We start from the raw sequence: 25633 nt of genomic DNA, 5'->3' as shown, positions 1-25633 counted from the left end.
AAAGCAAGAGTAAACAAGTACAAATAAGGTTTTAATAACTGATGGTTCCATAATAAACACCTTTCGATTTTAAATATAAGGATAATATAAGCAGTGTAGTGAAAGTAAAACCTTCAATAAACCAACTTTAAGTGAAGCATTCGAGAAACCTTATTCATTATTCATAATTCGTTACCTCATCAAAGAATGGATTGTTGCCTTTCTTGATGCGTGTTCTTTTTGTCTGGCCTCCCACAGTTACTTTGACAACTGGTTTAATATTGATGCCAGGCAGTTGCCTTCCCTCGATGATTCGCACCCGCACCTGAAGATTGAGTTGTTATGACATGACTTAAAATCTTTCATTCAACAGTTGTTTGTTGATGTCACAAATTCTTTGGACATGCATATATTTATTAACAGATCCTAATAAAATGCATGGAATCCAGCTTGGTTTTGTGTATTGTAACCCAGTGCTTAAAAACAATGGACTGATTGGATGGTTCAAATCTCAGTGTTGCCAATCTGTCACTGCTACAGTAGGTCCTTAAGCAAGGTCCTTAACAATCGACTGCTTATTTGTCTCTGCAGCCAAAAGCTGTAAATAGTTTTCCTTTTTGTATTGCAGATCTGCAAAACCTTTATTTCCGCTTGCTTACTGCTTATCAGTTAGTGCATTAAAATCTAAATAGCTCCCCTGTTCACAGTAAATGGACTCACATTATTCTGGTGAGACAGTCAGATAAAGTCGCATAAATAATTAAGTGAAATTTGCTGTAATGTTTCAGATCTATATCCAGCCTCACTGTGGAAATATTTGATGTTGCCGCCTGAGGGCGCTGTATCTGACCAGTGCTTATATACTCACAGCATACACTCAAAATTCACATATTCATGCAGTTTTCTAATCAGCCAATCATTTGCTCAATCAATCATCTGTTCTTTTTTCCCAGTCTTCCACTGTCTAATTTGGTTGAATCCGTGCCCATAATATCCTCAGATTCTTGTACTTGGCTGACAGGAATTTAACCTGATGTGGTGTTCTGCTGTTGTAGTGCATCCACCTCAAGGTTAGATGTTCTATTTTATTTTATAATACAATCATTCAGATGACAGCTACGGTGATTTTGTGAAGGTGCGTTTAAATACCCATGATCCACACACTGTGAATTTTCAGTTCTATATCTATACTCATACACACACCTGGAGGTCCTGGGGTTTGTTAGACAGTGGGGCTTTGTTGCTTTGTTGTTTCTTTTTCTTCCAGCCATGTGTAAATGTTGGAGGAGCTTTTTTTGGTGGTGTATGTGGAGCCCCAGTCTCCGGGCCTTGTGGTCCTGGAACAGGTTCGGGCTCCTCTGCAACCTCCACCATGAGCATGCTCTCTGTGTCCTCATCTCCCATAGTGTCCAATGAGAACACTGCATACATAAGAAGCATTATCCACTATGCAAAAAAAAAAAAAAACTTCCCTGTACTGTGTACTCACACAATTCCTAAACATCCAAGACTAAAGCAGATAACTTTTGAAATGATTTATGAATTGATCATGTGTAATAAATATAATTTATACCTGCTTTAAATATTTTCATTAAACTGACCAAAATTAATTCCATAGCATGTTTTGCTAACATTTAACCAAAAATCACTTAGTACTTTTATTTTGACTTTGTTAATATTACTTATTGGTTTATTCATGCTGAAATACATGGTTTCATAATGTTAAATAGTGCATCAAATCATGGTGGTTGAACATTTAAGGTTATACTGTACAGTCTGTATGCACTAATCAGGCATAACATTATGACCAATTGCCTAATATTGTGTTGGTCCCCCTTTTGCTGCCAAAACAGCCCTGACCCGTCATGCACTGTGTATTCTGACACCTTTCTATCAGAACCAGCACTAACTTCTTCAGCAATTTGAGCAACAGTAGCTCATCTGTTGGATCGGATCACACGGGCCAGCCTTCACTCCCCATGTACATCAATGAGCCTTGACCACTCATGACCCTGTCACCGATTCACCACTGTTCCTTAATTGGACCACTTTGATAGATACTGACCACTGCAGACCGGGAACACCCCACAAGAGCTGCAGTTTTGGAGATGCTCTGATCCAGTCGTCTAGCAATCACAATTTGGTCCTTGTCAAACTCGCTCAAATCCTTACACTTGCCCATTTTTCCTGCTTCTAACACATCAACTTTGAGGACAAAATGTTCACTTGCTGCCTAATATATCCCACCCACTAACAGGTGCCATGATGAGGAGATCATCAGTGTTATTCACTTCACCTCTCACATAATGTGCATAATATAATGCTCATAATGCTTTGCCTGATCGGTGTATGTATGTGCATGTGTGTGTGTGTCTGTGTGTGTATGTCTGTGTGTGTGTGTGTGTCTGTGTCTGTGTGTGTGTGTGCAGTCTTTACCTGTCACAGTATCCAGCTCTACAGTATTGTGTGGAGTCTCTGGCTGTGGTGGGGGCTGAAAGATTGGAGCCATGCCTGGAGGAGGGATGTAGGAAACCTGCAGAGTCACTGTGGCCTGGTAAGACACAGTTGGGATTACAGGCTATAATTAGACTGCGCTGATCAGATTATATCTGCAGTTAAGACATTTACTTGTACGTCTTAATTAAAACAACATTGTTGTGCTTGACATATCACTCGACCATATTTGCTGAGCCTATATTTTCTTGACTGACTGACAAAGATTTAATACATGAACCCACAAACAAAGGTACGCTGTAACTCTGGTACTATACATAACATACATTTGCAGCAGTGGAAGCAGAGAGAGATGGCTTAGGGACGTCAGTACTGGATCAGTTTCAGCAATCAATCTGATATTAATATTGACGAATATTAAAAATAAAAAAATGTGGTATCAGTGAGTCCCTATTTCAAACATCAGATTAATCATATGTATTGAGAATTTGATCATTAAGTGCTTCATACACACAACATCACACCACATATACAGTACACTATATGGTCAAAAGTATGTGGATGCCTGACCTTCCGATACATATCTGATTCTTCTTCAAACTGCTACCACAAAGCTGGAAGTGGGATTACAAATTTCCTTCACTGAAACTTTGATGCACTTTCAATAGAATTACAACTTTATTGCATCCAGGCATTCACTAGCTACAGGTCTTCAGTTCAGTTTGTTTTATTCCCTGCACACTTGATTCTTTTTACTCTGCAATCAGATAGCAAATCAGATATTATATTATAAATATGCAGAGGTTTATTAGAGTAGCCTTTATGACTGAAAAGTGTTTTAAATTTAATTGGTTTAAATTCTAGTAAGATTACATATACAGTATAACAAAGAATTCATATTTAATTAGTACTTTTCCCTAGTACTGAACATATTCTGGTGCTCTGCACTACCCATATGATTCTGCCACCCAGGCTCATGATGGGTGACCAAAATATACTTGTATTTTCCACAAAGCAGGGAAATGATTAAACTGTTACATGTAAGGTTTCCGTCTTTATTGAAGGGAGGTTAAAATGCAGGGAGATAAAACTGTTTTTAAACACAAATACCTGGCCAAACCTTCCTGAAGTTATTTCCTATAACTGTGCTATTCCAGAGAACACGGATACAAAACAGCTTAGAGGGACAACTCCACCTTCTCCTGTCCATCCATTTCCATCCAGGGGTAAGACACACAAACACACACACACACATACAATGACAGGAAGCAGGGTTTAGATGCCAGGAGCTCAGTCCCACATTTGGACAGGGCGTGTGACAGAGGCCAGTATTTAATGTCATCAGGTTGTAGGGTTGGAGATGGAAAACACTGCTGACGTCTAAAGGCGACCCACATCAATAAGGAAACTGAGAGGTTCAAACAATACTTAGAGGTCCCTAGCAGCCTTCAGGAAAACATGTGTTTGAGTTATAAGACTGACTGGCATGTGTGTGCAAGTGTGTGTGTGTGTTTGTCTCCTCTAGTTAACTTTGACCTGAAGGTGTGGCTGAGGGAAAAATAACTTAGTTTCACAATATAGCAGTTGCTTAAATCCAGAGCTGGGTGGTTCTTGTCAATGACAAAAAAAGATCATATGCTGCTATTTTTATTCAAATTAAGACTGATTTGTTATAGACTGCATGTTAGTACACACTTAACATCTCTTCTAATGTGTGCCGTAGATTTCAGTACCCTCACCTGGTAGTGACCATCATCACAGTCAGCATTCTCCTGCATTTCTCCCATTTAAGAAATACATTTTAACCTATTTCATAGATCATCGTCAGATTTAAAAGTAATTACATTTTCTCGCTTTGATTGATTTAATAAAGACTCTAATTCTGCAGAAATTACCACAAATAATTATTTGAGAACATTTAAAAGTGATCTATGTTTAACAGTGTCAGTTTGATAATGCTGGTTTATTTCATTAAGATTACTATAATTAACAAATCATAAAGTCATGCATTAAAAAATATTACTGCAAACAAGGTAGAAACAAATAAATGAGTTACCAGCATTAATTGTTTAAATGTCAATACAATATGCATGCAGTAACTACAGTTACAGAACATTGCTGAAGTAATCCCATGTCTCTGAGTGGAAATGGAAAATTCATTAAACATGGTGTAAATTCATTCTTTTTTATGACTATTATGAATTAACCACTGCAAATATGTATGCCCAGAGGTAGATGATGGATGGAATAATTGTTGGTTAGGGTGTTCAATGTAAAATTAATGTAGAGTGTAACCAGCCTTTTATTAGTACCTGTTTCCAAGGATTGATTTTTACTGCAAACTTTCTATTTGGTGTTTTTCATGAATGATGCCACCAAAATCCCACAAATTCCAACTTGGAATTCACTTGGGCTTGCAAAATTGCCTTGCATATTTCTGGATCTTAGGGATGGCAAGTAGCCATGACAGGGTGACAGAGTTTATTTAACATGGAGTCGGAAAGAGCCTGGAGAGAGAGATAGAGAATAAGAAAGGAAATTGAAGCATCCTACCCCAGTGTTGTTCCTCTTGGTGTCCACTAAGGACACCGTGAAGGTAGCTGCTAGGTTTGGGGAGTTGAGTACATCTCTTAAAGACACACGACATTCTCCCAGAAACCTGCAGAACACACACAACGCAAATAGTTTATATGTATTGTTTATAATATACAACATCCAATCAGAGACTTTGTAGCAGGTAGAGTTACAGTGTCCTAACAGTCTTCTATGCCTACTAAGGAATATCACCATAGAAACACCACCAACAATACTGGCTTCTGTCATTTTCTTTCTGGCTTCTCTTCTGTAAATATGTGTCAGTCTGATAAAATACTGTTTACGTTCACATGGTTATAGAAAGTCATGTAAAAGATGAGCCTGAGTACTTTTCTTTCTTTCTTTGACTCTTAGCAAGATGTTACTCAAACATGTAAGTACTGTAACCACAAACGAATCTGAAACCTATTTTTAGCATGGTTATATTCCCAGTTGTGATGATAAGACATGGCATACTGCAACAAGTCACATCCTGTGGACATTCCCTTCCATTTATGCCACTCATCCTTCCTCTTGCATGACTCCTTATTTAAAACACACCAATGGTCATCCTGAATGACCCTAAACATGGCACAAAATGACCACTCCCTACTCTGTGAAGTGCCTTTCATGATTATAATGGACGTTGTGTAAAGAACACTAAGTTTAGTAATTAAAGGCTGCAAGCCAAAGCTCACCATCAGCTAGCATGTCAGCTTCATTAGTCAGTAAGAATTATATGAGCCTTCATAGAGACAGGCTATTATTCTTCATCCAAACAACATAATATTTGTTGGAAAATGAACAAAAACACTTCAGTTAACATTTCAGTAACTTTATTATTGATAGTCTCACTCTCAGCATAGGCCCTTGAATAGGGTGACAACTTGTCAGAGAAGGAAACGGAGCATCGTGTTCAATAGAAAGGCTAAAGAAATCCATACTACATGGATTGTATTCCTGCCATTCCGTCTCATCCAACAACGCTGTTTATTGTTTGCTATTTGACACTGCATCCCTACTGACCAACAGCATGGGCAAAACTGCAATTCAAGCAGTTGTTAAGAATAAGGTATTTGGTACAGGCTATCCAATATATTCATGTTATTTATGATTGCCAGGAATTAAATCACCTCCATTAATTCACATCCAAATGTTATAGGCTTCCTTTACATAAACAATCCCCTACATGTCAGTAGGTTACGTGTCCAGTCTATTCTGTGTATGGATAAAGCTTGAATTTTTAAGAAATGCATATTAAAAATGAAAATTGCAAATGCCACTAGTCATGGCCCCCCACCAACTAATGAAAAGACTCTGTGATACTGAATCACTGTTCATGAGTACACCACAAAGACTGAAAATTAGCTTTAGAAGTTCATTTACTAATTGTTACTCATTATTTTCCACACCTACTTTTAATGTTGATGTTCATTGAGCACATTCCCTAGCAAAGTCAGTTATGTGATGATCTCAGAGAGAAGGTTTTCATTCAGAAAGAATGAGAAGAATGGAGGCCATTAAGCCTGAAGAGATGAACTACTAAGGTCCAGCACTCAAATCTTATTATATGTAGTAGGGTTGTAATACAATGCCATTTTCTGTGATAAAAGCTTTAAGGAGGAGGGCATGGTTTAGCATGCAATTTGGGACAAGGTTTTATCTTTAAGTACTGTAGATGTAAAACAACACATACCTGTTTCTTCCCATTTTTTCATGGTCCTTCACAACAACATGCAGCTCTGCTGCTGAGTCTAAGGGCACTCCTTTTAGGTCCCATTCAAAACCCTGACGTAATCACCAAACAGAAAAGAATTAGAGAGATGAATATAAAGAGCAAACCATTCTTAGCCAGTACAAAATGACAGATAATTAATGTAGTTTATCTTTACATTTTAAAATGCTTTATTTATTCTTCTACCAAATAATAGTTTCAGATGTCAGGTATGTTCTATTACATTTCATAAATGCAATAATAGGGTAGCTAACCTCATTCCAGACAGGGTTGACATTGTTTTTAACCACTTTAGTCTTCTTCTTCGACCCTGAATAAAGGAGAAAAAGGAAAATTGTTGATTGTAGATAGCACTGTCAGATTGGTAACTGCCTCAGAGTTAGCTTTAAGCCACATTTCAAGTAATAATAATAATAATAATAATAATAATAATAATAATAATAATAATAATAATAAGGAAACTGTAAGCACTAGTGAATGTTTCAGTTCACATGGGTCAGTATGAGGATCTGAACATCTAGATGTTGAAAAGAAATGTTCACATTCCTGCCTTATTATAAATATTACCAGATTTTCATTTGAAAAATACACCAACAAAAATAGGTGTGAGATCCTGTAGCTGTTTATGCCACTGCCTTATTATTACTAGATGAGGATGAGGATGAAGGGTCAGATTGTTCATATATAATAGAAGGAAACTGATTTCTTAAAGCGGGAGGCGGAGGAAGGCTGTGTTCAGACTTCCAGTGTATACAGGAAGTAGTGCTTCTGTAACTATAAACAGATCTAATCAAAGTAAACATTTTAATAAATCATAGAAATTGATATACATCAGAACAGATAGATAGGAATAGACTAGCACAAATCCAATTCAAGAGGATTCTTCTTCAAGCAGCTGACACTAAATCAAAACCATGATATGGACAAAATGCTCGAATCAGAGCAAGAGAGATAACAAAACACAAAGAAAAAAATGGTTTTACTTCCAGAAAGTTTGTTTTATGAAGGATGTGACATTCTTCATTCTGATTAATTATCATGCCAGTGGTAGTTACATAAAGCCAGTCCACAAATCTGTCTAAATAACTATAAATGGATTCAGGAAAGGTCCTTCCTCTAGTGTCATGGATAACAGGCATTAAAATAACTTAACTGGCAGACATGCATCAGCTGGTATTTTTGGAAACTAATCTACACTAGTAAATGAGTTTTAAAAATAGTAACACAAATTTGAAATATTGTTTCAACAGTGAGACAAGAGCAGCTGGTGTCACTAAACCCCTCACGGTGATCTGGGCTGGTTCAAATTCTAACCCAAAAAGATACCCCTGATTCTGAAAATGAGATGAAAATAATGTGCCCTTCATCTGAACCAGGTTTTGTGGCAAACAAGTGACATAATCTCTCTGGAGATAAATGATAAATTATAAAGAAGTATATACTTCCAGGAATTAAATTAACCCTTAACACTGAGTTTGGATTGGTAATGAACTAAAAAAAACCCTTCAACTCCTCACATCAACATCAACAAGTTCTATTTTACTTCCAGCCTCCTTTTCATGTAACTATCCACTTCACCCACATGCCCCCACCCCAAGTCTTTCTCTCATAACTTGTTGCTTACTCAGAGCTTCCTCTGTGCAGACTAATTTGCGTCCATGATGTCTATAAATGGATATGGCATTCAATATCATGAGGGTGGAAACGCTTGGTTACATGAAGGTTTCCACCATCCATATAAGATACGGTCACGAAAACAACTCGGTGCTTTTTTGTATTCTTGAAGCTATCAGCTTCACTGTAATAATTAATCACCTTAACTGCAAAATTATTAACAACAACTTGTAAAAGATTACTCTATAGTTATACATATGTAGCAACCAAGCCAACTTTGCTTGTATATACAGTTATATGTGAACTGAAATACATTTTGCACATAGCCCAATGAAAGGTTCTACGACTGTAAGTGAAAAAATAACTACAGGCCATGTCTATATTTCTATATTAAGTCAATAATAAATTAATAAATGATGATGAGGCTATGCTTCTTTATGTTAATGTATCTTCATTTCATTTGAAACACAGAGTTGATAGCTGGCATCTGATTAAACACTGATTATGAATTATTAGGAATGGATTAGGTCCATCTCACTATGGAATGTAGCTATCCAACAACTTGATCAATACCTGACATTCACTGTGATGCAATCACACCTAGCCTCGTCTGGACATCTTAACACAAATGATTAACCATCTCCTTAATTACCCAACATGAGCTTTGCTCACAGAATGGAATGCAAAGTTAGAAAATAACCTAAAAGTAAACATTTGCACAACATTTTCGTAAAATATGTTTGTGTTTCCCTAAAGCAGAAATGTCTTTAAAAAAGTATATTACAGTAAGAAAAAAACAAACAGAATTCAGCCACAGCAACAATGAGCAGGATTTCCCAGAATACCACACATACATGTACTGTAATTATATAAAATGATATAACAACTGTTATTAAACCATTAAACTGTGATCTGTTTTAACATTCGGGTTAATGTTAATGTTAGGAGTCTGATTTCCAAACAGCATGAACAAAATTGAAACAATTACACAATCAAGAGTCAAGAGGTCCCATGATACGGGTCAACAGACAGGGCAGTGAGCTTGAGAACTGTTGCTGTTGCAAGAACAGTGTTGCTTGATTTACCCTACAACCTTCACATCTCAGTAAACTCCTACACCCACAGTATGGGCTGCAAAAACAAAGAAGCAAAAGTGCAAAGGTAAGTCTAGATCCCAGATTTGCAGAGAGAGAGCAGCTATTCGAATTCAGAGTATGAAAACACCCTGTGCTACACTCTCATGCACACATGTAGTAACAGGAAATGGAACACAATGACCGGAACTACCAATCATCTTATAGTGCAAAATAAAAGTGGCTAAGTAGAGCCCATGTTACTCATTCATTCCACTGGAATTGAGCCAAGAGACACTTTGCTGTTAATCCGCATTGTATTATGGCAACGAATTGTATTGATTTGTATGGAAAAAGAAGAGGGATGTTGCCATGTTTTCTCATCACCAGTGACAGCTCTAGCCTTCCTGACACCCTAATTCAGCTTGTCCATTGTGAACTGCCACTGAACATCAAAAACATATTGTTTGTAGTCATACATGTTTTAGGTCTGTCATAGAAATATGAATTATTAAACTGTAACTTGAACATGCATTGGAACTGCTGAACCATAGGTTCATCATTCATTCATCTTCAGTAGCCACTTTCTTTCAGTCAGGGCTGACAACACTTGGGAGGAGGCAGGGATACACCATGGATAGGACACCAGTTCATTACAGTGCACCATGAACACATTCATTCACACCTGGGGGCCATTTAGAGTTGCCAGTACATATAGCAGTATGTTTTTAAGGAGTTGGGAGGACACCAGAGAACCTGGAGAAACCCATCATACAGAACAGTGAAAACTCTTCCACCAACTTGCAAATGGAAACATTACCCACACTGCCACCAAGATCCATTCTACACATCTTACCTCTAAATGTGATGCTGGCTAACGGGTCACTTTGTCGCTCCCCTTTCTCCACATTCTTCAGGTGAGTCGCTCTCTGGAGCACGCACCTCAACATGCTGCCACAATAACTCAAATATACAACTCAACTTTCCAGCAGACCAGCAGATACTCCACACATCACAGTAGGCATCCACATGCAGCAGCTATGCGCACAGTCACTTCTTCTCACAGTGGAGGCCCAGAATTTAAATCCACCAAAACCACTTTAAGTAGATTGAGAATACTTCCCCGTGCTTTCGTTCTAACTCCTCTGGCACGATGAAAGAGTCAGTGGGAACATGCTGAGACATACACAGACCAGACGCCCCACTCCAGTAACCCAGCCCATGGGTTGAGAGGAAATCTTAACATTTCCTGCTGCTTTGTCCTGTCTCTCTCTCTCTCTTTCTCTCTCTCTCTTTCCCCCTCTCCCTGTTTTGACTGCTTAATAATAGCAATAATAAACTGAAGTTTTTATGTGACCAACAAAATGTAACAAATAGAAACTTTTCGGGGGAAAAGAAAAAGAAAAAATGTACAATGATCTGGCTGCCTAAGTATGTGACTGTGCCCAGAATGAACCAGTCTCTCTTATTCTTTGTATGTCTTGGTTATGGGTTATTTCTTGTTTATTTCTTAAAAATAGAAACCACCTGGATACCCTTTGGACCATAAAGCTGGAAGATATGTTTTAAAAATAAAAAAGACACCAATATGTCAAATTTTGTCAATTATGTCAAAGTCTAGTATTTTTGGCAGAAATGATTGCTTTGTGCTTAAATGTCTCCTTTGTAATTCTTAGATTTTTTTCACCTGAGCGCTTTCCATCTGAGCTCTGAGGACTGCTTAATAATAGCAATAATAAAATCAGTTTATAAAATAAATAAACCTGACTGAGATGAGACACATGTACAGTTTATTATTTGATAATGATTAATTAATAATGATGATGATGATGATTAAGATTAAAATGATGTCTGTCAGTATTTGACAGTGGATTTAGAATGTTGTAGGAATTCAGTGATAAATGAACATCCTGTATTTGTTTACTGTGTGGCAGACCCTTTATGGGAGAATGGATTTGTTCTGATAAGGAGCACCATCTGGTGCTGCATAAGAAAAGCACTTAAACTGTATACAGAGTTTATTATCACCTACAGACTAATGGTTCTGTTAGAGCTCCACGTTCATGTAGCCATAGGTCTTCCTACATGAAAATCCTTACCTAAGGGGGATATTCGGCAGATTGATAATGCCTCAGAATTAGCTTTCAGACACATTTGATGTAATAATAATATAGAATTATTAGCACTATAAGCACTAGTTAGTATTAATATATGGTATTAGCTCAAATTTGTCTGAAATCAATGACTGAAAAAAATAGGTAATTACATGTTTAACCACCATGAACAGAAATAAAAATTACTTAAAAAAAACTTAGATATTACATGAGATACTTCTTATATAACTGCAAATAGAATTAGAGTCACATCTACTTTCATATTACTCAACTAAAAAGCCTCTCTCATTCTTATCTTTTACACGGCATGAATCAGCATTTCTCAATGCTCCATTTATTGATTCTTGCTCCCTTTAGCCGACTGTGAGGCAGTCCTGATTCCATCAGTATACAATTTCTTATATGTCCCCTACTAATGAAATTATCACTGTGGACAAAAGCAGTTTCAAATACAGAGAAAGGATAAGGATCTGTTACTGTGTACTAAGATATAGAGAAGGAGGAAAAACAGACAAATTAAAAATAAAGAAATCTTTCAATGTTCTTCTAAGAACAATGTCTGTTTTCATTAGCAAATGTAGCTAGAAGGTTTTTTTTTCCAGATTTAGGGTCCATATGATCGTCATACCAGCTAATAGGCTGGGATGAATATAAACGTTATATTATACTTGTGCCAAGATAAGGTATTCTCTCTGGTAAAAAAAAAAAAAGGGGCAATTACTGATGCAGTAACTGATGCAGAACTCTTTGCACTGATAAAACCTCTACTTCTACCACATTCTACCTGCAGAGTCCTTGACATTAGCCAACAGAATATTTGCAAATCTGGAAAATTTAGAATGTGAAAGTAAGACTGATGTTAAACAAACAGCCATTGTTGCCTGACATTTCTCTGCTTCAGCATACAGGAGTAAATCCTTACGACTGACAAAGCAGCCAGAGAGGAGCGACTCCTACACAGGCCCCAAACTCTGATGACAGAGCACTCCTTATAAACACAGAGCCATGGTAAACTAAACAGACACATGCGCACAGCTATGTAACAGGACTCCCCTGCATGCCCCAGATGCAGATAGAGAGAGAGAGAGAGAGAGAGAGAGTTTGCTTTTCCAATAATAACCTCAGCTGCTGAAGTGTGAACACATGAATACAGCAAGACAGGGACAGGGGACTTTACAGACCCATAAGAAAACAGAATGAATGAAGCAAAATGCAAGAAACTGTTGTTCTCATCTATTTGTCAGCTTATTTATAAGTCAGTACATCCCTGAATCCTCATCCCTACCTTCATATGTGACACAGCAGTAGGCATCTGTGATGTCCTCATCGTGCGTCAGCACTTTTTGGGCACAAAGGATAAACACACGCAGCATGAGGAGACAGCAGCACCAGCCCCGTCCACATCCACCACCCTGCTCTAGTCAAACACACCCCAGAGGCAAGGACGCGATGCGTCTGAATACAGAGCAGCCTGGATGATTCCTTAAGCAGACAGCAGGAGGAGTGAGGAGGAGAGTGGATGAATGAGGGAAAGAAGAACAGAAAGTGAGAGAGAAGACAGGAGGTGGCTGTCTAGGTTTGGGATACCAGCCTACTTCTGCCAGTACACACACACACACCAGAGGGAGAGCCTGACTCATGCATACACTCACGGTCTCACACACACACACTGACCCTTCAATCATCAACAGTATTCTCCTTAAAGGCATAGAACACTTTTTAAACAGTGATTTTAATGTAACAGAAAAAATAGTATAAGAGTATAAGAATAAAATCATAATATAGGTGTATACTATCACAATATACAGTGGAAATAGAAAGTTTACACACCCCCGTTAAAATTGCAGGATTTTGCAGGGCCAAGATAGATCAGATTATGTTTTTTTTTTGCTTTTTATGTGATACAGTAACCAACAAAATGTAACAAATAGAAACTTTTAAGGGGAAAGAAAACATTTCTCCAATAACCTGGTTAACAAAAGTATGTGACGGTGTCCAGAATCTCTCATATTCTTCACGTCTTGGTTATGACTAGGTTTGAATGACTAGAATGAATCCCTTTCTAATAAAAAAAAAAGGAAAGGAAAAATGTCCAATCCCACATAAATCCACTCAAAGCACCTGTATCACCTTTTGAGAATAAAACTGGAAGATACACTATACTGCCAAAGGTTTTGGGACACCCCTCCAAATTATTGAATTCAGGTGTTGTTTTTCAGGGGTTGGGCTTGGCCCCTTAGTTCCACTGAAAGGAACTCTTAATGCTTCAGCTTCATACCAAGACATTTTGGACAAGTTCATGCTCCCAACTTTGTGGGAACAGTTTGGGGATGACCCCTTCCTGTTTCAACATGACTGCACACCAGTGCACAAAGCAAGGTCCATAAAGACATGGAGGAGAGAGTTTGGTGTGGAGGAACTTGACTGGCCTGCACAGAGCCCTGACCTGATAGAACACCTATGGGATGAAGTTGAGTGAAGACTTGGGAGAATGTCCAAAGTGGGAGAAAAGTGGGAGAATTGTCCAAAATGTCTTGGTGAAGCATTAATGCTGAGGCATTAAGAGTTTCTTTCACTGGAACTAAGGGGGCAAGCCCAACACCTGAAAAACAACACCTGAATTCAATGATTTGGAGAAAAAAACAAGCTAATAATAGTCTAGCTTTCTTCTGTATAAATGATTGCCTTGAATTCTTTCACCTGAGTTCTGTTATTGTTATTGTCTGTTATCAGTCAGCTGCTGATGTCGTTATATACCTCACTTTGCAAACCTCAAGTATCTTATCAGGAAGCCATTAATCATTCTGCTGATTGACTGAATTAAGATTAACTTGTTTACTTGTTCATTACATTTGAATATCTGATCAAATGTGCAGATGTCACACATAATGGGTAGTTGCCCATGTAAATACTGAAAGGTCATTTCTGAAATTAAGAATTATACATATACTGGAGTAGGTTTTAGTACAAGCAAAGCTCTTTAAGCACAAGCTCCAATCATTATCATCATTTCATTACAAAAACTTGTGTTCATACCTTTGTACCCTGTTTTGTTGTGCTTATGTTCAGCATTGAATTCTTTGACATGTCACAGTCCACAGTGGTACTTAATAGCTTGTATAAAAAGACACACTCAGGGCTTTAAGACTTTTCATAAGAATTTTCATTAGTATAGCCTATTCATGGCAATATATTCATAGAAATGTTCTTCAGATAGATAGATAGATAGATAGATAGATAGATAGATAGATAGATAGATAGATAGATAGATAGATAGATAGATAGATAGAACCCATTTCTGCTCTCTGAGTTGCCTCAAGTGCTTGCTCATAAGCACCTAAATTTCAACCACTACAATTTTGTTATCCAGAGGTAAAAACATCTCACACTGCAAGCCAAGAGTGTCCTGACTCACCTAATATTAGATTTGCTACAATAAAATAATTTATTTTATAATTTATAATGATTGAAAATGTCCCTGAAGTCAATTTCCATTTCTCTGGAGTAATGTAATGCCAGTGTACTGGTAACAAGGGTTAACTATCAAGCTAGTCAAATAACACATACAGTAGACATACTTATAAGTATTTTTATTGAAGCTTTTTTAAAATGTTTGCTCTGATTTATACAAATATTTGAATATCTAAATGCGAATCCAGAAAAGCTAGAGTTTGAGTGAATGTACATATTAAACATTTCAATTAAATGTACAATTAAAATGGTTTGCTGTAAAGACATTTAAAAAAACAGATTGTTGAGACATTTCTTTATTGCTTCATCAAGAAAATACTAAATACTATTATAAAAGTTATTACAGATTCAACATTCTGAGAAATTCCTTTGTAATCAAACTGTAATCAAAATCGAACAAAAATAGGGAAAAAGGATTAAATATAATTATGATTTCAGGCCTTTCCACAACAGTAACTGTGGTTTCTAAGGTTCATAAAACAGTTAAAGCTCGTAGTTGCTAACATATGGTTGTAGAAGGTGTAATGACCTTGTATAACTATGTTGATTTATATAAATATCTGTAATATTTTTTTATTATTTTCAGAGACATGTTATACAGCCATGTTCCTTGACACTAAAATTACATTATAAATATGATTTGGACTTTCAGCTTTAATGTGAGGTTATTTACATCTAAATAATGAGAACATGTAAGAACTACAGCACTTTTTTATATGTATGGATGATTTAAATTCTCCTAGGGAAAAACTATAAGTTAGTTGATCTTTGGCTGCAAACTTACACCCCTCCAATGTTTTCCATGACATGAACAAAGTGTAAATAAACCATTGTGACAATTAGCTCCATGACAACACTAATAAATCTGGGCGTGGTTTGGGTGTAATGTTATTGAGTGGCACAGTGAAACAGCAGGTAAAGTTACCACTTCATTGCTCCAGTGTCCTGGGATCTGGTTACTGTCTGTGTGGAGTTTCACATCTTCTCCACATCATTGTACAGCGTTCCTCTGGGTTCTTTGGTGTGTTAGACAAGAGCCTAGATTTTTGGACTAGGCAGTGAGTCCAACAGGTGCTAGACCTGGCAAAATCAGTTACTGAATTAAAGATTAATGCAATTTTATTTGTAAAGCACTTTCAGTCTGACTGGTTAAATAACTGGTTTGGTCATGTCTGCATATATCCAGGAATATGAGACACAAGGGTAGATAGATAGAGCAGTACTGTTGTGGACAATTTGGTATGTCGCCGTAGATTTGAGTGGATCACTGTTCATCTTGCATTGTTAGGTTTTTGTAGTTTACTCAACGGGCCAGGCTCTGCATGGGGGCACTGTATGCCTCCAGCATGTATGGGGTTTATGTTTGTTGTGAACTGGTTAGTTGTGACTAGAGACTGGTTAGCTGTGTTTTTTTAATGTGTCTGTGTGTGTGTGTCTGTGTGTGTGTGTGTTACGCAAATGGTTTGTTTTTGCCGGGATACTACGTTACTACCCTAGCAGAACCAACAGAGGGCGCTGTGGTGTTTGTTTTGCTGGGTTTACCTCAGGTGATGAGCTTAAATCGGTGACCAAGAGAAATCTGTGACTAGAGGTCATTGTTAAGTAAATGTTCACGCGGGAACGCGCCGGAACGTTATCGGGAGCGCGGAGAGTCTGATATAATAAGAATTGAATACAACATTTGAAAAACAAAGTTTTATTTTCCATGCTTTCTTTACTCGGATTTTCAAAGGACTTTATTATCCCCAGGAGGAAATTGCTTTGCCATGTTACAGTTGCTCTAATAAAAATATAAGAGAGAATGAAAGAAATATACACCGTTATATAAACCGAAAAATAGAATAAATAAATACAAATACTGTACAAATAATAGCTAACTGTAGTATTGCACGCACGGATTGTAAATTGGTGATAATTTAACAAGTGATAATGGTAAAGTTATACTGTACATGATAGATAATGGTGAAATTGTAATGTGCATGTCTATAATTACTATATATTACTATGAAACTGCACATGAAAATGCCCCAACAATTAAAGGGATGAATTGTACAGTTTAATTGCCACAGGGATGAAAGATCTCCTAAAGCGCTCAGTGCTACACTTGGCAGTGATCAGTCTCTGGCTGAATGTGCTCTTCTGATTAACCAGCACACTGTGCAGGGTTGTCTAGGATTGAATGGAGTTTTTCAACAACAATGTGAACTGGGTCCAGCTCCATGCCAAGTACAGAGCCAGCCCTCCTGATTAGTTTGTCCAGTTTATTCCTCTCTTCATGTTACTTCCCCAACAGACAACTCCATAGAAAATGACACTAGACAGCACAGACTCGTAGAGACATCCGCAGTATGGTGTTGCAGATATTGAAGGACCTGAGCCTCCTCAGAAAATACAACCTACTCTGTCCTTTCTTGTAGAGCACTGTTGAGTTTAGTGTCCAGTCCAGTTTGTTGTCAAAATGGACTCCCGGATATTTGTAATACTCAACAGTCTCAACTTTCTCTGCAATGACAGACAAAGGAGACGCTGGGATTCCGGATTTTCTAAAGTCCACTACCAGTTCCTTTGTTTTGCCAACACTGAGCTGTAGGTGGTTGAGCTCACACCAGGTGACAAAGTTGTCCACTGCTGTCTGATACTCCCAGGTATTACCTCCCTGGATATATCCGACAATCACAGAGTCATCAGAGAATTTCTGAAGGTGGCAGGATTCTGAGTTGTGTCTGAAATCTGATGTGTACAGAGGGTGCAGAGGAAGTTGCTGGTTATTTAATTTTCTCTTTATTTGCACTTCACTGTTCTGTGTTCTTCTTTCCAAATTGCTAGTTTGCGATTCCAAAAATCACTGGATGGGGAGGTTGGTTCAATGGCTGTCCTAAACTATGCCTGTGACCGCAGCATCCACTCAGTCTCTATAAGCACAATCCCAGCACTCTGCTCCTCTAGGATGAAAGCAGTCATCCACACCTGCACAAAACAACTGGAACATTTTAGATCCATTTAGACATATTACAACTGATTCCTTTGACAATCAAGGCATAAATTGATATCAATTACACGTAGCTATTCGTGATCGCCCGTCTTCTCACCTGATCAAGACAAGTTCAAACACTATCCGGTGACGTCACTATACTGATTGGCTAGAGAAGGGCAGTAGGTTGAGAAGCAGTGGACCAATGGAGACTGTTGTCTCGCCCCATCATCTGCATAAAACTCTAAGCACGGAAAATAAAACTTTGTTTTTAGTTCCTAGTATTTTGAGGTTCTTTTTTTGTTTGTTTGTTTGTTTGTTAAATTTTATTCCATGATTCGCGCGTGAATTTGAAGCATAGGTTGAACCTTTGGGTTAGTGGGCGGGGCTTAATTGTTCCAGGCGGAGAAACGAAAATAAAAGTACTACGTACAGGAAATACCGTGTGGAGCTCCATAATATATCGCCTATTCTTGTGATCCAGAGAGAAGAGGAGACATTAACTAAACGGGAAAACTGGTAAGTGGAGATAAAACAAATTAGAGAACATCAATATAGTTGTTTTAGGTTTTTTGTACCACGGCACGTATATAAGACAAGGGCGCGCCATACATGGAATATGTTTAGAAACCATAGATTCATAAGTCTCATACGTTTTCTCCTCAGCAATGGCTGCTTTCAACAATTTTGTATCAGAAGAGCAGTTGCAGTGCTCCATCTGTCTGGAAATTTTCACTAAGCCTGTTTCTACACCATGTGGACACAACTTCTGCATGGTTTGTCTCAACAAATACTGGGACAGCAGTCAAAAGTGCACCTGTCCGTTCTGTAAGAAAGAATTCAGCAAAAGGCCACAACTTTGTGTTAATACCTTCATATCTAATCTGGCTACTCAATTCAAAGAGTCAGTGAACGTGAAACCTAGCACCAAGAAGCCTCCTGCTGCACAGGGGCATGTGCTATGTGATGTCTGTACTGACCCTACACTGACGGCCCTCAAGTCCTGTCTGGATTGCGGTATGTCGTTCTGTGATACACATCTGGAGCATCATAAAACCATAGCAAAACTGAAGCAACATACATTAATCGATGCTGTGAAGAACCTGGAGGACTACATATGCCAGAGGCACCAGAGACCTCTGGAGTTGTTCTGTAGGAATGACCAGATGTATGTGTGTCTGTTCTGCACTGAGGGAGAGCATAAGAGCCACAACACTGTTCCTATAGAGGAGGAGAGTGCACAGAAGAAGGTGAGATACACTGGTAATCTGTTGTCAGCATGATTACAGCAATTATTGGATGAATGAGTACATTTGTTTCTATTAAAGTGGCCATCAAGTGCTTTAGATGCTAGACCGCAGGATGGCCACTGAGTGTATACAGCTATATAATAGTAATATTGCATGCATACGTTTATATATGCAGTACATCATCCACAAAAAGTGCGTTTTTCACAAAGAATTATTATAGAAATTTAAATACAGGATTTACACTTGCTATCCACTTTATTAGGAATACCTGTATACCTCCATAATCATGTGGCAGCAGCACATGTCAAAATAAATCTCTATGACTTTAACTGTGGCATGTTTGTTAGTGCCAGATGTTCTTATTTGAGTGTTTCATAAACTGCAGACCTCCTGAGATTTACACACAAGTTCAATCTTGGTTCAATCTTGATGAGCTCAATCAAAGAATTTAGGCCTCCTAAAGTCCACCACCATCTCCTTGGTCTTCATCACAGGTAATTTCTACTGCACCAGTCCACAAAGTTAACCAGATGTCCCCTGTACTCAGACTCCTGTCCATCCCCAATATACCCCACCACTGCAGTGTCATCAAAAAACGTCTGCAGGTGGCATGATTCAGAGTTGTACTGAACATTAACTGAAGCTCTTGACCTGTAACTGCATGATTTTATGCACTGGTCTGCTGCCACATAACTGAATAATTTAGACAACTACATGAATGTTCCTAATAAAATGGATGGTAAGCATATATAGAACAGTTGAAGTACTTTGTTAATATCAGGACATTAGGAATACTCTGTGCTGCAATAAAGTGTAAAACTCCATTGGCAGCTGGAGTGCATTAAAATTCAAAAAATGAGAGGAAAAATTTGTGACGGTAACATGGGGATTTTTCATTCCGTCAATTATTTGTCATGAGTGTTTTCATCCATCCACAGACTGAGTTGAAGAAAACACAAGCAGAGGTTCAGAAGATGGTCCAAGAAGTTCAAAAAAAGATCAAAGAAATAAAGCATTCTGTAGTTCTCAAAAAAGTGAGTCTTAAATATATCTTAGTTCCTACTAATATAATATAAAAGAAGGAAGCGATGATCATTTTTGCAATCATTTCTTAGCAAAATATAGATAAAGAAAAAAAGGACAGTGCTGAACTCTTCAGGTGTCTCATGAGTTCCATCAAGACAATGCAGACTGATCTCCTTATGATACTGGAGGATAAACAGAAAGACATAGAAAGGCAAGCTGAAGTGCTCAGTAAAGCATTAAAAGAGGAAGTTGCTGAGTTGAAAAGAAGGGACACTGAGCTGGAGAAGCTCTTACACTGTGAAGACCACCTTCATCTTCTCCAGGTGAGTGCCCTTGTCTGCTCCGAGAACACGCAGTACACCACCTGAACAGCACTCTCCATGTTGAATTTAACTTTATTTCTTTTTTGATTCACTGTAGACTTGCTTAACATTATCCACACCTACATATACCAATAACTTGGATACAATGAAAATTAACACCAACCTGATCGTGGAGGATGTGATGAGAGAGTTGCTTCATCTTCAGCAGTCTGTCAGCAATACAACTGAGAAGATGTCTTGGTTAAGTGAGTTACAATGCAGTGTATCTTTCTATTTTATTGTGCTATGAAAGAGTAATTCCATCTGTACAATTGTTTGTACAATGTCTGTACAATAGTTTATGGCTTGTAGTTCAATTTATATGTTGTAGTGTTGTGAATTTTATAGTCTGGGCATTTGTTTGTATCCCACAGCAAACCTAGATTATCAAAGAGAGGAGATCAAAAGGCTGTTGAAAACTCCATTAGTAAAAGGTGACACATGGTACCTTGTAGACAGCGAGTGGTTCAAAACATGGAAGAAATATGTGGGATTTGATAGCTGGAACATGACCAGTTTCAAAGACCAGATATTTTACCCTGGACCAGTGGACAACTCAGGACTCTTAAAAGATTCCCTCTCTATCAAGGAGCATCTAATTGATGAGCTGGACTACATCCTTCTGCCTGAAGAGGCGTGGGGTAAACTGTTAAGCTGGTATGGACTGACTGATCACCAGAAGCCTATTGTACGAAAAGTGATTGAGTCAGGCTTGTTTGTGAAGCACTGTAAGGTGGAGGTCTACTTCACTGAACTGAGACTGTGTGAATTCAGCAACATGGACCAAAGCATAAGGCGGCACTTCAGCAAGGCAGACACAGTAGCGTGTATTGAAAAGGAAATGCGTAAAATCTTCAATATTCCTAATGAGAAGAAAACCAGGTTGTGGGTTAAGTATATGAATAATGCATTTGAGTTTCTTGACTGCCCTGGTAAAAGCATTCAGGATGCTGGTCTCTTCCAAGGAAATGTCATGCTTATAGAACAGATGAATGAAGATGGAACATGGCCACAACACGCACTCATTCCACGCTTAAAATCTCAAAAGCAAAAAACCTGAGTGGAGCATCATGGTAGTGAAACAAGGAGATAAACAGGAGTGAGGATGTGGGAATTTGTGTTTGTTCATCTACAAGAGCATTAATGAGGTCAGGCAGTGATGTTGGGTAAGGAGGCCTGGTTCAGTCAGGGTTCTAGTTCATCCAAAACAAAAAAGTGTGTTCAGTGGGGTTGGGGTCAGGGCTCAGCACAGAACATTCTAATTCTTCCACACCTACCTAGGCAAACAAAAGGTGTGTGTCCAAAAACCTTTAGCCATATAGTGTGTGTGTATATATAGCAAACAGTGTGTACAGAAATATCATAGGATACATGTTAATTGAGATGATTACATTTATTAATCTTATTATTGTGTATCATTTATGTTTCTTTGCACTACTGTAGATATATTCTATTATTCCTTATTAATTGAAAATGACATTTGAGCATGTAGGAAAAGAAACTGTTTAAATTGTTTTTCATATTTGTTGATCAAAGTGACATGATCATGAGTGTTTTTGAGCTTTTTTAATGCAAAACAGGGCTGGATACTCGCTCCCTGGATGGTATCTATCCTGTGATGCTGAGAGCTGTCTGGATGGGAATTAGCAAATGAATAAATTGGGAGAAAAGGGTTAAAATAATAAAGAAATAAAAAGTGAAATGATGGAACTGATGCTTTAAGAGATTGACTAGGTGGAAATGTGTAGAACATTGTTGTGGGTTTTGTTTTCAACCATTAGGGCTCTCTTACTTGCTGGCATGCAGTATCTGTTTAAAATGATAGGGGTGTGATTGGGATAATTGTAAAATATATGTATTGTGTTTGTATCACTCTGTGCAGATTAAATATCAATATAAATATGCTACAAGAATTTTTTGGGATGAGTCATTCTTTGCAAAAGCAATAGACTTCGTACCGTATCAAGCCAAGCAGTAATCAAGAGTTCAAAGCTCAGTTCATGAGTAGAATTAGACAGGTTCTCTTTATAGATTTCACTACTTATACTAACCAGGAAGATTGTACTTGGTTTTATGATGAGCTACGGACTTAACCATTACTCTACCAAGATTGTCTACGTTATCATTCTTTTAATGAAACGTGATTTTTCTATATCATCCATAACGTGTTCTGGGTTGCAGACGATTTCAGCAGCGTGCCCCTTCCTGACACAGCACTGAGAATTCTAACACTGTGCTGTTATTGATCAGTCTGAACACACACACTGCCCTAAGTCAGTGGATTTAACATGGAAGGTAGGAGACTATTGATCACATACTGAAAAAGGAGCTATTCAGTCATTCATACATGCCATTATTTTTTATTAAAAAGCTTGCTTAGACATCAGTCTTAATGAATCACAGGTAAAATAATACATCCATATCAATAATAATATTAGATGCCAGTGTGCAGTAAACAGAGCTGCTTGTGATGTGTATGATCTATGTGTATATATGTTACTCATATATATGGAAATACAAAGTGTGTGTGAGAGAGGGAGATCACCAGTAAAAGCATTAATTAAATATACTTTAAGAAGGCTCATCAGGTCTCACTGGCATGGTGCCCAACTCTGTTAGATAGGGATGTGAGTACTGAGGTGTCTTATCCAGCACTAATGGCCACCATACTGCTCTAACACCGTATGTGACTGTTGAACATCCTATTCCAGATTTAACTCTCTATTGCTCTTATAATAACCTCCACTCTTCTGTGAAGGCTTTTTCACTAGATTTTGGAGTGTAGCTATAGGGATTTGTGTTCATCCAGCCACATGAGCATTAGTGGGAGAAGGGCTCTGATGTTAGGTAAGGAGGTCTGGGGCTCAGACAGGGTTCTAGTTCATCTCAAAGGTGTTCAGTGAGATTGAGGTCAGGGCTCTGTGCAGGACACTCGAGTTCTTCCGCTCTAATCTTAGTAAATCATGTCTTCCTGGAGATTGCTTTGAGCTCAGGGGCATTGTCATGCTGGAACATGTTTTGGGCCTCTTAGTTCCAGTGAATGCTAGAGCATACAAGGACGTTCTACATGATTGTGAGTGATAGATTTTAAATTTGCTTCCAAATTTGTGACAAAATTTTTGGGAAGGCCCACATATGGGTGTGATGGTGAGGTGACCACAAATCTTTGGCTATAAATGATGCATATAGTCCAAGTTTTAGTTCATTTGACACATATTATTGAGATGCTTTTGTCATATGGCACATCCCTATAAGGTGTAATGACACCTGATTATAATGTGAGCCTCTCAGAGATTCAACAGAGTGTGAAAGTTATGCGCCATTCTTTAGTTAGACCAGAAAGAACATGTGAGTCTTCAGAACTGGAGTCTGAAATCATCCTCATAGGTCAGAACACGAAATAATCAGCTTTCTGTTTCAGCCTGTAATAGCCAAGCCCACGTGGGGATTCTGGGGCTCTTTTTTTTCTTTTTAAATAAGATAACATACCCTGCTGCCAGTTAACCTTAATATGAGCGCAGTGTCCACTAGATGGAGCTATAGCACTCTGGAAAGGTTTCATCCCCCCCCTTCCTGATTGCACAGGCTTCTCTTTATCTATAAATCAGGTTTCATGCTGCAAATCAAAAATCAGCATTTGTGAAATGCAGATAATTACCTTATGACTGGAAAGAACATAACCACGAATGATGCATTGATATATCAGAGGTTAAGTGGCTCAATAAGCATTTCTCAGATTTGCTTGAATATTTCCTAATATGCATTTCATCTGCTGCCTCCGTTCTTACCTTTTAAGGACATCTTTAATCTACAGATAACCCTGAATATGTGTGTGCATTCCTGAACATCTAGCATCTCAGTATTTTTACAAGATGTCAGATCATCCCGATAACCCAACTCCTTTCTGTCTTCCTCCACTCGTGTATTTCCCCCGTTCCTCTCCTTTCCTTCCCCTTTCCTGGGCTGGATGAATGGAGGCTCCCCTGCAGCACAATGGAAGCAGCTCACTGAGGAATGCCAGAAATGTCTGGAGTCAGCAGGAGACTTGTGGCCACGAGCAATGCACTGAACACACCCCTCGCATCCATTACATCACCTTATACATTCCCCTTGCTCACACTTTAACATACACACACTCCTCCTCTATACCATTCCCTTACTTTTTCTAAAGCACAGTGTGGAAAGAAATGGTTGCCATCATGCATCTCACAGCTCATTTATATTACAGGATGGTCTAATATATATTTTTTTTAAAAAACATTATTGTTCCAAATCATAATGCTCCAGTAGCCTCAAATACAAATTAGAATTCAATTAAATTATTTTAATACATGGATATTGGAGTGCTGAGGTGAATAGCGCCAGCTGGAACCATACATGTTGCGCAGGTCATCTGGACATTATCTGTGTTGACTGAAGAAATCATCATGTAGGATGGACCTCAGAGCAAATCAATACCACCACCTCAGCCATCAATGTGCTCCAAATCAGATCTCCTTAAATGGAATAGCACAGCTACAATCACTGCTGTTTGATATATGTGGTATTGGTTTTCTCTGTTGGTTTTGTGTGGAGAGTGGGTAATTATTTCTATACCTTTCTCATTCTGCCTCTCTCTCTTTCTCACTCACACACACACTCTCTCTCTCTCTCTCTCTCTCTCTCTGCCTCTGTTTCACTCTCTCTTTTCTGGCCGACGTTCAATTTCACACTTGGGGGAGCGGAATGAGGGGAAGGTCAGGGCTGTGTCAACAGCAGCTAGCATTTTTTTCCCTTCTTCTTTTTCTGCTGATATCAGGCGGATGGAGAAAAAGAAGGAGAGGGGCCAGCTGTTTTCTTCAATCTCCTTCACATATTCACTTCCCCCTTTTGCTCCTTTATCTTTCTCCTCACAGTGCTTCTTCCTCTACTGTTTTTTCCCCCTTTGCAAAAGCTCAAGACACAGCCCTGGACAGTGTTGGTGTTGTATATGTGTTTGTGTGAGCCTGTTGTAATACTTAAATCCTGGAC

The 25633-nt window shown here is 38.3% G+C and overlaps 2 protein-coding genes across 9 annotated transcripts in view; one reads left to right on the top strand and one right to left on the bottom strand.

The window, feature by feature from the left end:
* The window catches only part of dysf (dysferlin, limb girdle muscular dystrophy 2B (autosomal recessive)), a 72703-nt gene extending 59582 nt beyond the window's left edge, over nt 1–13121 (bottom strand). For 2 of the 8 annotated variants that reach the window (XM_058394641.1, XM_058394640.1), the window contains exons 1-7: nt 12829–13120; nt 6997–7052; nt 6704–6795; nt 4987–5092; nt 2416–2530; nt 1183–1400; nt 176–304 (exon numbers count right to left, since the gene is read on the bottom strand). In XM_058394641.1, the coding sequence (XP_058250624.1) occupies nt 176–304; nt 1183–1400; nt 2416–2530; nt 4987–5092; nt 6704–6795; nt 6997–7052; nt 12829–12916 (804 nt within the window). In that variant the 5' untranslated portion in view covers nt 12917–13120. Of the gene's footprint in view, nt 1–175; nt 305–1182; nt 1401–2415; nt 2531–4986; nt 5093–6703; nt 6796–6996; nt 7053–10285; nt 10617–12828 lie in introns of those variants that run through there. The other 6 variants (XM_058394635.1, XM_058394637.1, XM_058394638.1 and 3 more) reach the window with 4 other exon arrangements.
* Nucleotides 13122–18370: 5249 nt separating this feature from the next.
* On the top strand, nt 18371–22522 carry LOC131355545 (E3 ubiquitin-protein ligase TRIM47-like). Its single transcript, XM_058393892.1, has 6 exons — nt 18371–18504; nt 18652–19235; nt 20174–20269; nt 20351–20584; nt 20682–20829; nt 20998–22522. Exons 2-6 carry the CDS (start codon nt 18654–18656, stop codon nt 21681–21683), a joined length of 1746 nt encoding a protein of 581 aa, XP_058249875.1. The 5' UTR covers nt 18371–18504; nt 18652–18653; the 3' UTR covers nt 21684–22522.
* The last annotated feature ends 3111 nt before the right edge of the window (nt 22523–25633 follow it).

This window comes from Hemibagrus wyckioides, linkage group LG07 (assembly GCF_019097595.1).
Source record: "Hemibagrus wyckioides isolate EC202008001 linkage group LG07, SWU_Hwy_1.0, whole genome shotgun sequence".
Lineage (NCBI taxonomy): Eukaryota > Metazoa > Chordata > Actinopteri > Siluriformes > Bagridae > Hemibagrus > Hemibagrus wyckioides.
Note: the sequence above shows the minus strand (reverse complement) of the source record. Positions and strands in the feature narration are given on the sequence as shown.